General features: G+C 44.4%; 1 protein-coding gene across 50 annotated transcripts in view; it reads left to right on the top strand.

The window, feature by feature from the left end:
- SEC16B (SEC16 homolog B, endoplasmic reticulum export factor) overlaps positions 1 to 13,171 on the top strand; it is a 64,448-nt gene that overhangs the window by 31,697 nt on the left and 19,580 nt on the right. For all 50 annotated transcript variants that reach the window (XR_014816268.1, XR_014816271.1, XR_014816267.1 and 47 more), the window contains 4 exons: positions 448 to 678; positions 5,721 to 5,818; positions 7,935 to 8,016; positions 12,982 to 13,099. Coding sequence is in view for 44 of the 50 variants with exons in the window: in XM_084977669.1 (XP_084833795.1) it covers positions 448 to 678; positions 5,721 to 5,818; positions 7,935 to 8,016; positions 12,982 to 13,099 (529 nt within the window). In the remaining 6 variants the exon portion in view is untranslated. The remainder of the gene's footprint in view (positions 1 to 447; positions 679 to 5,720; positions 5,819 to 7,934; positions 8,017 to 12,981; positions 13,100 to 13,171) is intronic.

Here is a 13,171-nt window from a genome sequence, read left to right as displayed (position 1 = left end):
TGGATCCCGCGTTGCTGTGGCTCTGGCGTAGGTAGGTCAGTGGCTACAGCTCCGATTAGACCTCTACCCTGGGAACCTCCATATGCAGCAGGAGCAGCCCTAGAAAAGGCAAAAAAGACCAAATAAAAAAAAGTAACATGAAAGAAGCCGAAAATGGCCTCAAAGGAAAAACTGCTCAGATGGCAACGCCGGCTTGTTAGTGTCCTTGTCCACTAGCCTGGGGTGACCGCCCAGTTCTTGGGATGCTGCGCCAGGCAGATAATTCACCTATGAGAGCGTGCACATTTCTGGTCATCTCCGTGGCTCCTGAGAGGCAGCAGAAAAGACACACGAGGGACCATCTTGTGTTTGCACGTCTGCCTCCTTCTGAAGAGGGCAGGTGCCCTGGGCGGCCAAACAAGAGGAGGAATAGGGTTCTCCCTCAGGACCGCCCTCTTTGCCTTGCAGTCCATGGTGGGGTCTGACATCGCGGAGCTGCTGATGCAAGACTGCACGAAGCTGGAGAAGTACAAGCGGCAGCCGCCTGTGGCCAACCTCATCAGCCTGACGGATGAGGACTGGCCGGTGCTGAGCTCGGGGAGCCGGAACCTGCTCACCGGGGAGATCCCGCCCAGCGTGGACACGCCTGCGCAGATCGTGGAGAAGTTCACGAAGCTGCTCTACTACGGAAGGAAGAAGGCAAGTGTGGGGCCCGCTCCCGCTTAAAAAAGTGATCAGCACCCCCACCCCTCCCCCTCCCCCGATTATGTGGGGAATGTACTCGTTTTATAGCCCTTAAGAAGTTCAGGAAGGTACAAAGAAAACAAAAACAAAACCACCACCCCCCCAGTCCTACCATTAAAAAATAATACCCATTAGCATTTTGATTGCTCTCCTTCTAATATTTGCTATGCATATATATTAAAGATCAAATGAAATTACATATGCATTTTTTTCCACTTAAGATTTTGTGGTGAAATAGTCTCATGCATTAAAATGTACTGTTTAAAAATGGACTATAGGGAGTTCCCATCGTGGCTCAGGGGTTAAGGAACCCCACTAGGATCCATGAGGATACGGCTCCATCCCTGGCCTCGCTCAGTGGGTTAAAGATCTGGCGTTGCCTTGAGCTGTGGTGTAGGTCGCAGATGTGGCTCAGATCCTGCATTGCTGTGGCCAGCAGCTGTAGCTCTGATTTGACCTCTAGCCTAGGAACTTCCACATGCTATGAGCCTGGCCCTAAAAAGACCAAAACAACAACAACAAATTGAGGCATATTTGACAAATAAAATTTATGATTTTTAAAGTGTAAAATGTGATGATTTGAAAGGATCATGAAAAGATTTCATTATGAAGGATTTCCCCCAGTAAGTTAATTAACATATCCATCACCTTACATATTTACCTATCTTATGTCTTGTTTAATTTTGAATTCACATTTTACAAAAGTCTTAAACTTTGTGTATTTGAATATATGATTGAAATCAATTTGAATCAACTTGATTTAAAATCAAAAGTTTTTTATTTTCTCCCTTTTTCCCTTAGAGCATACTATATACATTTCTTGACCTTCCTTTTATCAGTTTAACAAAATATTTTAGAAAACACTCCATGTTGGGGTTGGCAGTGTTTTTCTGTAAAAGGACAGACAGGGACTGTTTTAGGCTTCACAGACCAGGGGGTCTCTGCTCAACTCTTGTTTGGTGAAAGCAGCCACAATCTGTAAATAGGTGGATGTGACTGTGTTTCAATACAACTTTATTAATGGGCAGAAATGTGAATAATGAATCACTTTCATGTATAATGAAACATTATTTTTCTTTTTTTCCCCCCAGTCATTTAAAAATGCAAAAATGCTTCTTAACTTCTGGGCTATACCAAAATGGGCAGTGGGCTGAATTTGTCTTCAGGCCACAAATTGCTGACTCCTATTCTTTATAATCTATAAATGGCTGCCTTATTATTTCTTATGCCTGTATAGGTTTCTATAAAAACGACAAATATATAAATGGTAATTGATTCAGCTACACCTCTAAAGATTGACATTTAGATTATTGCTGGTCCTGTGCTGTTATAGTGAATGTTGTAGCATTGTCATTTTGCGCTGTCGGAGAGCATGTATATATGGAAAGCTTCTAGAAGTGGAAGCTTTGGGTCAAAGGGTCTGTGGTTTGTAATTTTGATAGATTATTGAAAAATTACCTTTTCAGAGGTTGTACAGATTGCTAGCAATGTAGGAGAGTGCCTGTCTCCCCACACTTTCTCCAGCCCAGTGTGTTTCCAAACTTTTTGCTATGTACCAATCCGAGAGGTGAAAAAAAATAGTGTAGTTATTTGCATTTCTTCTTAAGTGAAGCTGAATTGCCTTTAATCTCTGAATATTTTTTTGTCATGGATTTTCCACATTTTTCTGTTGGGTCTTTAATTTGCACTAGGAGCTCTTTCCTTGTTTTAGGCTTTTCTGTCCAAAATTGCTTCTTGGGGGGGGCATATTTAGAAAGACTTTTCCTGTTTCAAAATTAATTTGTGAGAATAAAATTGAAGCACAATTGTGACTTCACCTTTACATTTAAATCTTTAATTGTGGTATGGGTTTGTATCTTTTATTTTTATTTTACTTTTAAAAAAGTTTTATTGAAGAAGAATTGATTTATAATATTGTAATTTCTGCTGTACAGCAAAGTGATTCAGTTATGTATATGTGTATATATATATATATTATGTGTGTGTGTGTGTGTATACACACACACACACACACACACACACACACACACACACACATTCTTTGTCACATTCTTTTGCATTATGGTTTATCAAAGGATATTGAATGTAATCCCCTGTACTCTACAGTAGGACCTTGTTTATCTTTTCTATATATTTGTATCTGCTAATCCCAAACTTCCAATCTCCCCTCCCCCACTGATGTTATCTTTTAAATAAGCGCTAGATGTGATACTTAGTGAAAATTATTGAGATCAATTTATAGTGTGTTAACAGCATATATATATATATATATATATATATATATATATATTCATTATATAATAGGGACTTGCTATTTCACCAGTGATTCATTTATCCAGTAGACATTTATTAAGCAGCCACTACTTCTAAGGCATTGAACTCAGGGGGGGATACAGAGATAAATCAGTGATACTACGTTTCCTTAAGAATGATAAATAATGCAGTTCCCATTGGGGTGCAGCGGAAACGAATCCGACTAGGAACCATGAGATTGTGGGTTCTATCCCTGGCCTTGCTCGGTGGGTTAAGGATCAGGCATTGTGGCGAGTTGCAGACACGGCTCGGATCTGGTGTTGCCGTGACTCTGGCGTGGGCCAGCAGCAACAGCTCCGACCCTTAGCCTGGGAACCTCCATATGCCGCAGGTGCAGCCCTAAAAGGTCAAAAGACAAAAGAAAAAAAAGAAAAAGAAAAATACTTTCTATCTGCGAGATACTCACTTAACACCTTACATGCATTATTTCATTTATCTTGGTAGAAACCCTGTCTATTAGGTTCTTTGTATTTGCAAATGAGGAAAATTAGTAAGTGACAAAGCCAGGGTTTAGATCTAGGCAGCCTGGTGCCTGAGCTTGGGCTTGTAACCACCCACCGTATTACTTGTAGTACCTTGACCCAAAGGTAGGTGATGGATAGATAGGGTACAAGGAGCTCAGGCTGATCTGTGAGGAGCTGGATACCACTCATCTTTAAAACCTTTATTGGAGTTTCCGTTGTGGTGCAGCAGAAACGAATCCAACTAGGAACCATGAGGCTGTGGGTTCGATCCCTGGCCTCGCTCAGTGGGTTAAGGATCAGGCGTTGCCGTGAGCTGTGGTAGGTTGCAGACATGGCTTGGATCCCACATTGCTATGGCTCTGGCGTAGGCCGGCAACTGTAGCTCCGATTAGACCCCTAGCCTGGGAACCTCCATATGCAGCCCTAAAAAGCAAACTATAAAATAAATAAATAAATAAAACCTTTATTAATACTTGATTGGGATTTCTGGCACTGTGTGGGACTGCTATTCATGATATAAATTCTCAATTTCTTATTCCTATATCATATTTTTAGGGACACAGATTTTTAACTAGTAATTCCCAACCAATCATTGGGAATCAATTCCCAAGGGAATTAGTAACTCCTTTGAAAAAAACGCCAGTGTGAAATAATTTAACATAGCAAAAAAAAATCTTTTCTTTTTCTAAAAAAGTAAATCTTAATATCATTTTTACTTGTACTGTATGTGAGGCTGAATTTCCTTCTTTTTTCTTCTTTTTTTAAATTACTCAATGAATTTATTACATTTATAGTTGTACAATGATCATCACAATCCAGTTTCATAGGCTTTCCATCCCACAACCCCAGCGCACCACCTACCTCCCGAACTGTCTCTTTTGGAAACCACAGGTTTTTCAAAGTCTGTTGAGTCAGTATCTGTTCTGCAAAGAAGTTCACTGTGTCCTTTTTTCAGATTCCACATGTCAGTGAAAGCATTTGATGTTGGTGTTTCATTGTCTAACTGGCTTCACTTAGCATGATAATTTCTTGGTCCATCCATATTGCTAAAAATGCCAGTATTTCGTTCCTTTTAATGGCGGAGTATGTATTCTCTCTTCAAATAAGATAACATGGGAGATGTTGGGATAATCAAATAAATTTTCATTCAGAGGTGGAAATACCTCTTTAGTGACTTCCTGTCCAAAAATCCCATTATCTGGGAGGCACAAAGGAAGTTATTCATACCAGGTCAAAACCTCATATATGAATTAAGTCCTTACTAAGTAGTTCTGAAAATTCAGTGAAGAGGTGAATATGTATGTGTATGTTTTAAAATTTGCAGTTTCTAACCCATGTCACCAAGTTAATGGTGTCATTAACTGGCCCTATGAAGTTGATAGTTAACAAGTACTTGATAGCAAGCAGTTAGTTACAGTATGAGGTGGGGTAAGTTATCTGCTGTCTATACTGGCATAAACATCATAGCAGCCTCTTTATCTTTGTGCAAGTGTCCTGGGCGGGTGAATACAAGATGGGGTAGCCTCCTCCATGCAGTCATTGTAGGAGGCCCCACCATCTTCAACACAGAGGCTCTAAAATTTCCAGATGCCATCTTCATTCTAGCCAGTTGGGGAAGAGGCCATGGAAGATTAAGCAAGGGGGGTTCCGTGGGCCAGATCTTGAAGCATCGCTTCTGTTTCCATCAGATAGCCTAGAACTCAGCCACACCTGGGTGCCAGGAAGGTAGGAAATGCCATTAAGCTCTTGGTCCAGGAAGGAGAGCTTAGATTTGGTGAGGAATTGGTGGTTTCTGCCACAGTCCATAATAAAGACACTTCCTCTACCCCCATGAGCGCCATCTTGCAACTTGCCTTTTGAGGATTTGACGTAATCCTTGGGCTGAGATGCTTGTTTTTGGTGCTTAGGTTCATAAGAGTATTGTGTGACTTTTTCTGGAGAGATAAAGCTAAGTGGAAATCATGTTTGAGGGGGAGTTAATGAAATTGCATAGTGGGTTTTGATAAAGTGAAGGCTGGAGAAGGGGACAACTTAGGAAGAAATGCATGCCGGTTGAAGCCGTTTCCCTGCTATTCCTTTCTCAAATTCACATTCGAGGCTCTGCAAGTCTTCCTGGAGGTCCAGCCTCTACTACTCAGGGAACAGCAGTACCTGAGCACAGTCATTTGCTGTTATTAGGAGAAGGTAAGGCGGTACTGAAGGTGAGGTCTGTGTTTTCAGGAAGCCTTGGAGTGGGCCATGAAGAACCATTTGTGGGGCCACGCTTTGTTCCTTGCCAGCAAGATGGACTCAAGGACCTACAGCTGGGTCATGAGTGGGTGAGTTGGGGGCTTGCAAAGGACACCAGTGGAGCAGAGGGTCCTTACCCCTAAAGGTAGGGATGAGGGTGGGGAGAAATGCAAGATGTTCTGAGAAGGTCTACTCTAATTCTAAATTGGATGTAGCATTTCTCTTCTCCAGATTTTTTTTTTTTTCTTTTTACCTGTGACATATGGAAGATCCCAGGCTAGGGGTCAAATCAGAGCTGCAGCTGCCAGCCTATGCCACAGCCACAGCAATGCAGGATCCAAGCCACATCTGTGACCTATGCTACAGCTTGCAGCAATGCTGGATCCCTAATCGACTAAGCGAGGCCAGGGATTGAACCCACATCCTCACAGACACTATGTCAGGTTCTTAACCCACTGAGCCACAATTCCTTCTCCAGATTCTTACAACCTAGATACAGACACATTTTTTTTTTCTAGTTACTAAGTTGAATAAAACATTTTATTAATATTTCTCAGGGTCAGAGTTTCTAAAAATTAAGTGGGTTTCTACATTGCATTAGCCTTCTCTCTTTGGGATGGTCTGTTCTAGAGAGTTCCATCAGTGAGAGGATAGGTGATCACTTAAGGGTAGCTTATAGAGCCTGAGGACTGAGAGTAGGTAGTTGTCTACTGCTTAGTCCTGCAATGGGGGTGTGGGTGCTAAGTAGGGAGGGATATGGGGCTGCAGGACCATGAGCTGTGGTAGGAAAAGGGGTTTGTAGTCCTGGGGATTAGAGCCAGAAGTCTTCGACTAGTGGGCAATGCCAAGACTGAAGGGACACCTTTAGTCAGAAACACGCTGGCATCTAGGACCAGGGTGTGGGGGGACCCGGAAGAAGACCCAAACCAGGACGGGATGGGAATGGAGGTGTGAGTACAAGGGCAGGAATTTAGAACAAGGGCGATGAAACAGTGAAAGCGACTCAGAATCAAATGGAGGTGGTGGCTACGGGGCTGCTGGAGTCAGCCCTTCAGGCTGCACTTAGCATCTGTGGGTTGTTGGGCACCGATGAGGGGGGGGCAGGCGCCGTCCTGTAAGGAGCAGTGAGAAGAATGTTATCTCAGCATTTACTTTCTCCTGTTGGTTAGAGCTGTGACGCTACCTTCTCTGCCTATCTTATATTTAAATGGGTCGTCCCTGAAGTTGGGCAGAGTTGGATGAGAAGATGGACACCCCCCCCTTTAAGTTTAGTGGGAGGGACATTCCCGGGGAGCCCGGTCTTGTGATCCTCGGTTTTCCTGGGAACTAGCAATACCACCGTGCTTCATCGAGTTCAGAGACAGAAGGGTGCTGTTAAAAAAAAAAAAAAAAAAAAGTGTTCAGGAGTTCCCTGGTGGCCTAGTGGTTAAGGATTCGGCCTTGTCACTGCTGTGGTAGTTCAATCCCTGGCCTGGGAACTTCCACATGCCACTGGCATGGCAAAAAACAAACAAACAAAACGGTGTTTTGAGGAGTTTCCCTTGGGTTTTGGATATGGACATCCCACAGCCAGGCACTGTAGCTAGCGTCAGTCTCCGCTACAGACTTTTGCCCTGGGCCATTGATGTTTGACGGGGCCCAGTGACTCGTGAAAAATCTCTCTTGCTGAGAATGCTTAAGTCCCAAATCAGCCATCCAGCTCATTATGACCTTGTTAAGCAGATCCCATGGTTCGTCATCAGCAGGATCATTTCTGGTCCCTGCTCTACGCCTCTTTGGTTATTGAAAATGACTATTCCGTGCTTGTGAGTAAAAGCACTACAGACCCAGGCTGGCGATGAGCTTGAGCAGCAGCGCTGAGAGCCGCGGGCTTGGCTGGAGGAGGCGGGAGGGGCGCTGGGGAGGCGGGGCCCACAGAGACGAGGTTTCGGTTAACCGCTGGGCCCTCGAGGGGTGTTTGAAATGCTGGTGGCTCATCTCTGTGATGAAGGAAGGCCTCTCTAGAAAGGGTTCCTCGAGAGCTGGGGCATGCGTGCCAAGATGCAGAAGATCGCCCGCAACAGAGTTCTCTGGGGGGTGTGTGGGGTGGAACGGAGATCCGAAAGTGGGATGGAGCCCAGGCAAACCCAAAGAGCCAAGCCAAAGTCATCTTCGAAGAGAAGGCTGTCTTGGCTGGGTCCCACGGAAGGTCCCCTTTCTCTGCAGCTTCACCAGCACGCTGGCGCTCAACGACCCGCTGCAGACCCTCTTCCAGCTCATGTCAGGGAGGATCCCACAGGCGGCCACGGTAAGCTCGGTCCCCACCCCCGCGCAACACCAACACCTGTCCCCGCCTTAAAGGTTTAGGGGGTGGGAACTGCTCATGAATGAGCTGATGGCTTTAGAGATGAAAAGTAAATAATAACTGTTCGTTAATCACCTCCCACGTGCCTGGCCCTGTGCAAAGCGCTGTGGTGTGTATTATTTCATTTAACACAGAGAGATCGAAACTATTATCCCTGTTTTGCAGACGTGAAAACTGAGAGGCGAAGGTGTAAAAGGACCCAAGATCACAGAGCTAGGAGTTAGTGGAGTCAGGATCAGTGCAGGTCTGTCTGATTTCAAAGTCCATGCCCTTTGCACAGTCCCACGGTTGCCTGCTGTGTGGCCAATAGTGAGACAACCCCAGGCGGCTTCTCTCTTTGCCACAAGCCAGCCTGCCTACCTTCCCACCGCTGCCCGGGACCCTTCAAAGGGGGTCACCTTAGATTCTATGTGTCCTCAGCATGGGTTCCCGAGAATTCTGAGGCCAACCTGATAAGATATTCGATCTTTTTTAGATGTTTATTAATTGTTTATTTTAAAAATTTTATTGGCATATAGCTGACTTACAGTGATGTGTTAGCGCCAGGTGTACAGCAAAGTGAATCAGGTATACATATACTATAACCTTTCTTTTTCAGGTTCTTTTCCCATATAGGCTGTCCGAATATTGGGTAAATTTCCCTGTGCTATACAGTAGGTCCTTGTTACTTACTGATGACTTATCTTTTTGCCACAAGGTATTCCCCCCCCCTTTTTTTTTAATGGCTACACCTATGGCATATGGAAGTTCCTGGGCCAGGTGTGGAAGCGCCTGTGGCAATCTGGACCCTCTAACCCACTGCACTGGGGTGGTGATTGAACCTGTGCCTTCACAGTGACCTAAGCAGCTGCAGTTGGATTTTTAACCCACTGCGCTGCAGTGGAAACTCCTCCTTCCTTTTCTTTGATGTCCAATAACTGTACTAAGATATATCTGTTTCTGACTGCCTGTGTCAGTTTTTTGGGGATATAGCATACTTTTAATATGTGGATCCATATCTTAAAATTTGGGAGAAATTTCTTGGGTTATATCCTTTGATATTTGTTTTTTCCCTTTTTTTTTTTTGGTTTTTAGGGCTGTACTCATGGAGTTTCCCAGGCTAGGGGTCGAATCGGAGCTACAGCTGCCGGCCTACACCACAGCCACAGCAGCACCGAATCCGAGCCTCGTCTGCGAGTTATACCACAGCTCATGGCAACGCTGGATCCTTAACCCACTGAGTGAGGCCAGGGATCGAACCCACAACCTCATGGCTCCTAGTCAGATTCATTTCTTCTGTGTATTTTTTTTTCCCTCTTATTTTGGTTTTCTTTTCAGAAGCTCCCTTGGTACATAATATATTTCATATATATATGAATGAACTCTACATATATACATATATGAATTATATACATAATTTTCCCTTTAATTAAACACACCTTTGTTTTAATTCATTTTTTTTTGCCACACCCAAAATATGCAGAAGTTCCTGGGCCTGGGATCAAACCCATGCCACAGCAGTGACAACAGATCCTTAACCTGCTAGGCCACCAGGGAACTCCAGTTCTTTCTTTCTTCTCTTTTGCTTTTCTCCCTGTTTCCATCCTGTGTGTCCCTTACTGTATTTTCATCAGTGTCTCTTGGCTGTCTCAGTTTTTGTCTTTATTTCTTTGATTTTTCTACCACTTTTCTCCTGAGCTCTGCTGGTCACATTTACCTCCTTCTCTTGTCCACCGTCTCTTTCCTCTGCTCCTATAACTTAGCCTTAGGCCTTTGCTTCATAGCGGAAAATGCTTCATTGCTTTATTTTACTTAAATTTATGGTGAAATGTTTGGTGACAATTCTTTGTGTTGCAGTCACATTCTTCTGGTCTCTTCACCTCCCCCCTCTTTTTATTTATTTTTTAAATGTTTTGTCTTTTTAGGGCTGCATCTGCTGCATATGGAAGTTCCCAGGCTAAGGGTCAAACCAGAGCTGCACCAGCAAGCCTATGCCACAGCCACAGCCACACCAGATCTGAACCATGTCTGCAACCTACACCACAGCTCACATCAATGCGGTATCCTTAACCCACTGAGTGAGGCCAGGGATCGAACCTGTGTCCTCATGGATACTAGTTGGATTTGAAACCCGCTGAGCCCTAATGGGAAGTCCTCCCCACCTTTTATCTTGATGGTGTATCTGTACAGATTCTGTAGTTGTTCCTTCACAGGCTTTGAGTCTTCCCTGGACCGTTACTTACAGGAGGTTTGAGCTGGGGCGGGATCAGCTGGCTTTTCCACAGGACCTGGGTTTTCTGGGTTCCCAGTCAACAGAGGTGGCTGTGGGATCCCCTCTGTCATACATTCTCTCTCTCTCTGCCTCCTAAACTCACCTCTGTTCAATCTCCATTACTTTTAGAAGCCTTTCCTTGTATTTAGAGGCTTGTATTTTTGCTGACATCTAGTTTTAATGAACATGGACTTTTTTTTTTTTTTAAATGCTTTTGCTTTGTTGTTGTACTTGTTGCTTGTGGACAATTTCAAGAAAAGAAAAGAGAAATGATGACTGTCATGCCCTGTCATCAAGCCAAGTGGCCATATTGGGACATGGGGCACACCTCACAATTCTGCTAAGTGCCGGTGCTCTGCAGTGAAATTGCATCATGTTGCAAAGCACTAAATGCAGGAAATGATGTAATCAACACATCGTCCATTGGGTCTCATTGCACTGGGAGAGTTTGCTAATTGTTCCCCACTTTTGGGTGAGAAAACTGAGGAACCAGAGTGGATGTATCAGTACAGGTTTTGACCCTAGTGTTTGAGCATCATAGCATTCAGTAAAAGGCTAGGCTTTAGTACTTGCCGCAAGAGGTCGAGTGGAAAAAGCATGGCAGCTGGAAAACACAGACGTGGGCTTCTGTCGTAGGCTTAACCTAGACGCTGCTCCTCACTGCCGTGCGAAACGGGCCTTGTTACTTAATCTCAGAGCCTTAGCTTTTCATCTTTGTGGGCATTTTTACAGAGCTACTGTAAAAATTAAAGGGGAGAGATTATCTAAATATGTCAACCACCATGCTTGGCCTATTGAAATTAGTTAATAAGTGTTCTCTGTCTTTCTTTCTTTTTCTCCCTCTCTCCATAGATCTGCTTTACAGTGATTTTTTTTTGTTTGTTTGTTTTTCCAAATCATCTGGGCAGGAGGCAGAAGAATTACTTCTGGATTTTTGTCCTTTTAGCAAGGCTTTTCTTTTGCTAGTTCCTTTAGTTCCAACAAGAAAGAGCCTGGCTTAGATGTTAAAATGAGGATAATAATAGTACCCAATGCATGTGATTGTTGCGGGGAGAAATGCTTAGCTTGGGGCATGGTCCATGGTCAGAGCGCCCTAAGTGACAATTGCTGTTGATATTGTGATTTATTATCATCATTGTCCTCAGTCCCAATGCATTGCCCAGATAAGGAGTTAGATAAAGCATCTTTTGTTCTGCGGGATAATACAAAGACAATACCAAGTAATTGTGAATTGTTTTGACCTCGAGGTCTTAGCTATTATTGTCAATCTCCTGCTCTCCCCATTCTGTGGAACAAATTGGAGGTGGTCTGCAGATCACCTCTTTCCTTTGCTGGGCTTCCCTGTGTGCACGTGTGCATGTGCGTGCGTGTGTGCACACGTGTGCATTTAAACCTACAAGTAGTGTGTAAAGTGCAAACCAAGTGTAAGGGACTGTGCTATGTGCTTCACCTCTCTTCTTATCTATCGATAATCCTGTCGGTTAGATAGCATGATCTCGGTTTAAGAGATGAGGAAACAAAGGTTCAAAGACACGAAGAAACTTGCCCAAGAGGCAGGACTCCAGTTGGATCCAGGTTCCATGTTGTTTTTGTGACATTGTGTTGTTTCTCTGTGGGTCTTTCCTGCCTTCAAATTCCCCTTCGTTCTGGAAAAGAGTGGACCATCCTTTGTGTTGGGCTTCTACCCACCCCCAGGTCTCTGTTTGACCTCTATCGCCCCCTCGTGGAGCTCTTCTGCTCCTGCATTGTCGCACGAGGGAAGGACAAAGCCCTCTGCCAGAGGAAGATGAATGGGGATTGCGTGCTGGCTGGGCCACTTGGCTTGGTTTTCTCACTGTTCTTGGGGCGATAGGAGTTAAATGTCACAGGGTTGTTGTCAATATTACAGGAGATGTGTGGGACCGGACATGGTAAAACCAGAAAACGTTAGCCATTTGGTAAGGTATCAGGAGCCCAGGGCTCCCCTGCTTCTAATTGGCTAATGTGAGCTCTTCTTCTCATGAACCAAGGGTACTGATCTTACTTCTCCCATCAAAACATCAGTTTTTTTGTTTTTTAAATTGTCCCTAGGTATTGGGGTTAGGGGCACCACCAGGAAGAAATTAGTGACCAATAGTGTCATTTTATTTGTCTACCTACCGATATCCCCTCTGTGTGTGTGTGTGTGCGCGTCTGTCTGTCTGTCTGTCTGCCTATCCATTCTTCTAGGAGCTCTTCTTTTTTAAAAAGAGAACTCAGGAGTTCCCATTGTGGCGCAGTGGAAACCAATCTGACCAGGAATCCTGAGGTTGTGGGTTCGATCCCTGGCCTTGCTCAGTGGGTTAAGGATCCAGCGTTGCTGTGAGCCATGGTGTAGGTCACAGACGTGGCTCGGATCTGGCGTTGCAGTGGCTCTGGCTTAGGCCGGTGTCAACAGCTCCAATTAGACCCCTAGCCTGGGAACCTCCATATGCTGCGAGTGTGGCCCTAAAAAGACAAAAAGACCAAAAAAAAAAAAAAAAAGAATAAATAAAAAGAGAACTCAAAATCAACGAATGACTGCATCACTGGCAGAATAATGCGTGTCTCATGCAAAGCAGGAAATAGACAAGATTCCTTACCTACATTCTCGTCAGGGCTGCCTATACTTAGCGTTCAATTTTTCTGCTGCTTTTCAGTGTTGTGGGGACAAGCAGTGGGGAGACTGGAGACCTCACCTGGCTGTGACTCTGTCGAATCAGGGTGGGGACCCGGAGCTGTATCAGCGCACGATCGTCACCATGGGGGACACCCTGGGTAAGCAGAAACCAGCCCGCACCCGCCTCTCCTCTCCGCTGTCTCAGGCCAGCCTTAAACACACTGGGCTTA

This window comes from Sus scrofa, chromosome 9 (genome assembly GCF_054392235.1).
Source record: "Sus scrofa isolate SSC_HxYL_T2T_F1_AM1 chromosome 9, Sscrofa_HxYL_maternal_Yorkshire_Landrace_v2.0, whole genome shotgun sequence".
Taxonomy (NCBI): Eukaryota; Metazoa; Chordata; class Mammalia; order Artiodactyla; family Suidae; genus Sus; species Sus scrofa.
The sequence above is the reverse complement of the archived record's forward strand: the minus strand, read 5'-3'. Positions and strand labels throughout refer to the sequence as shown.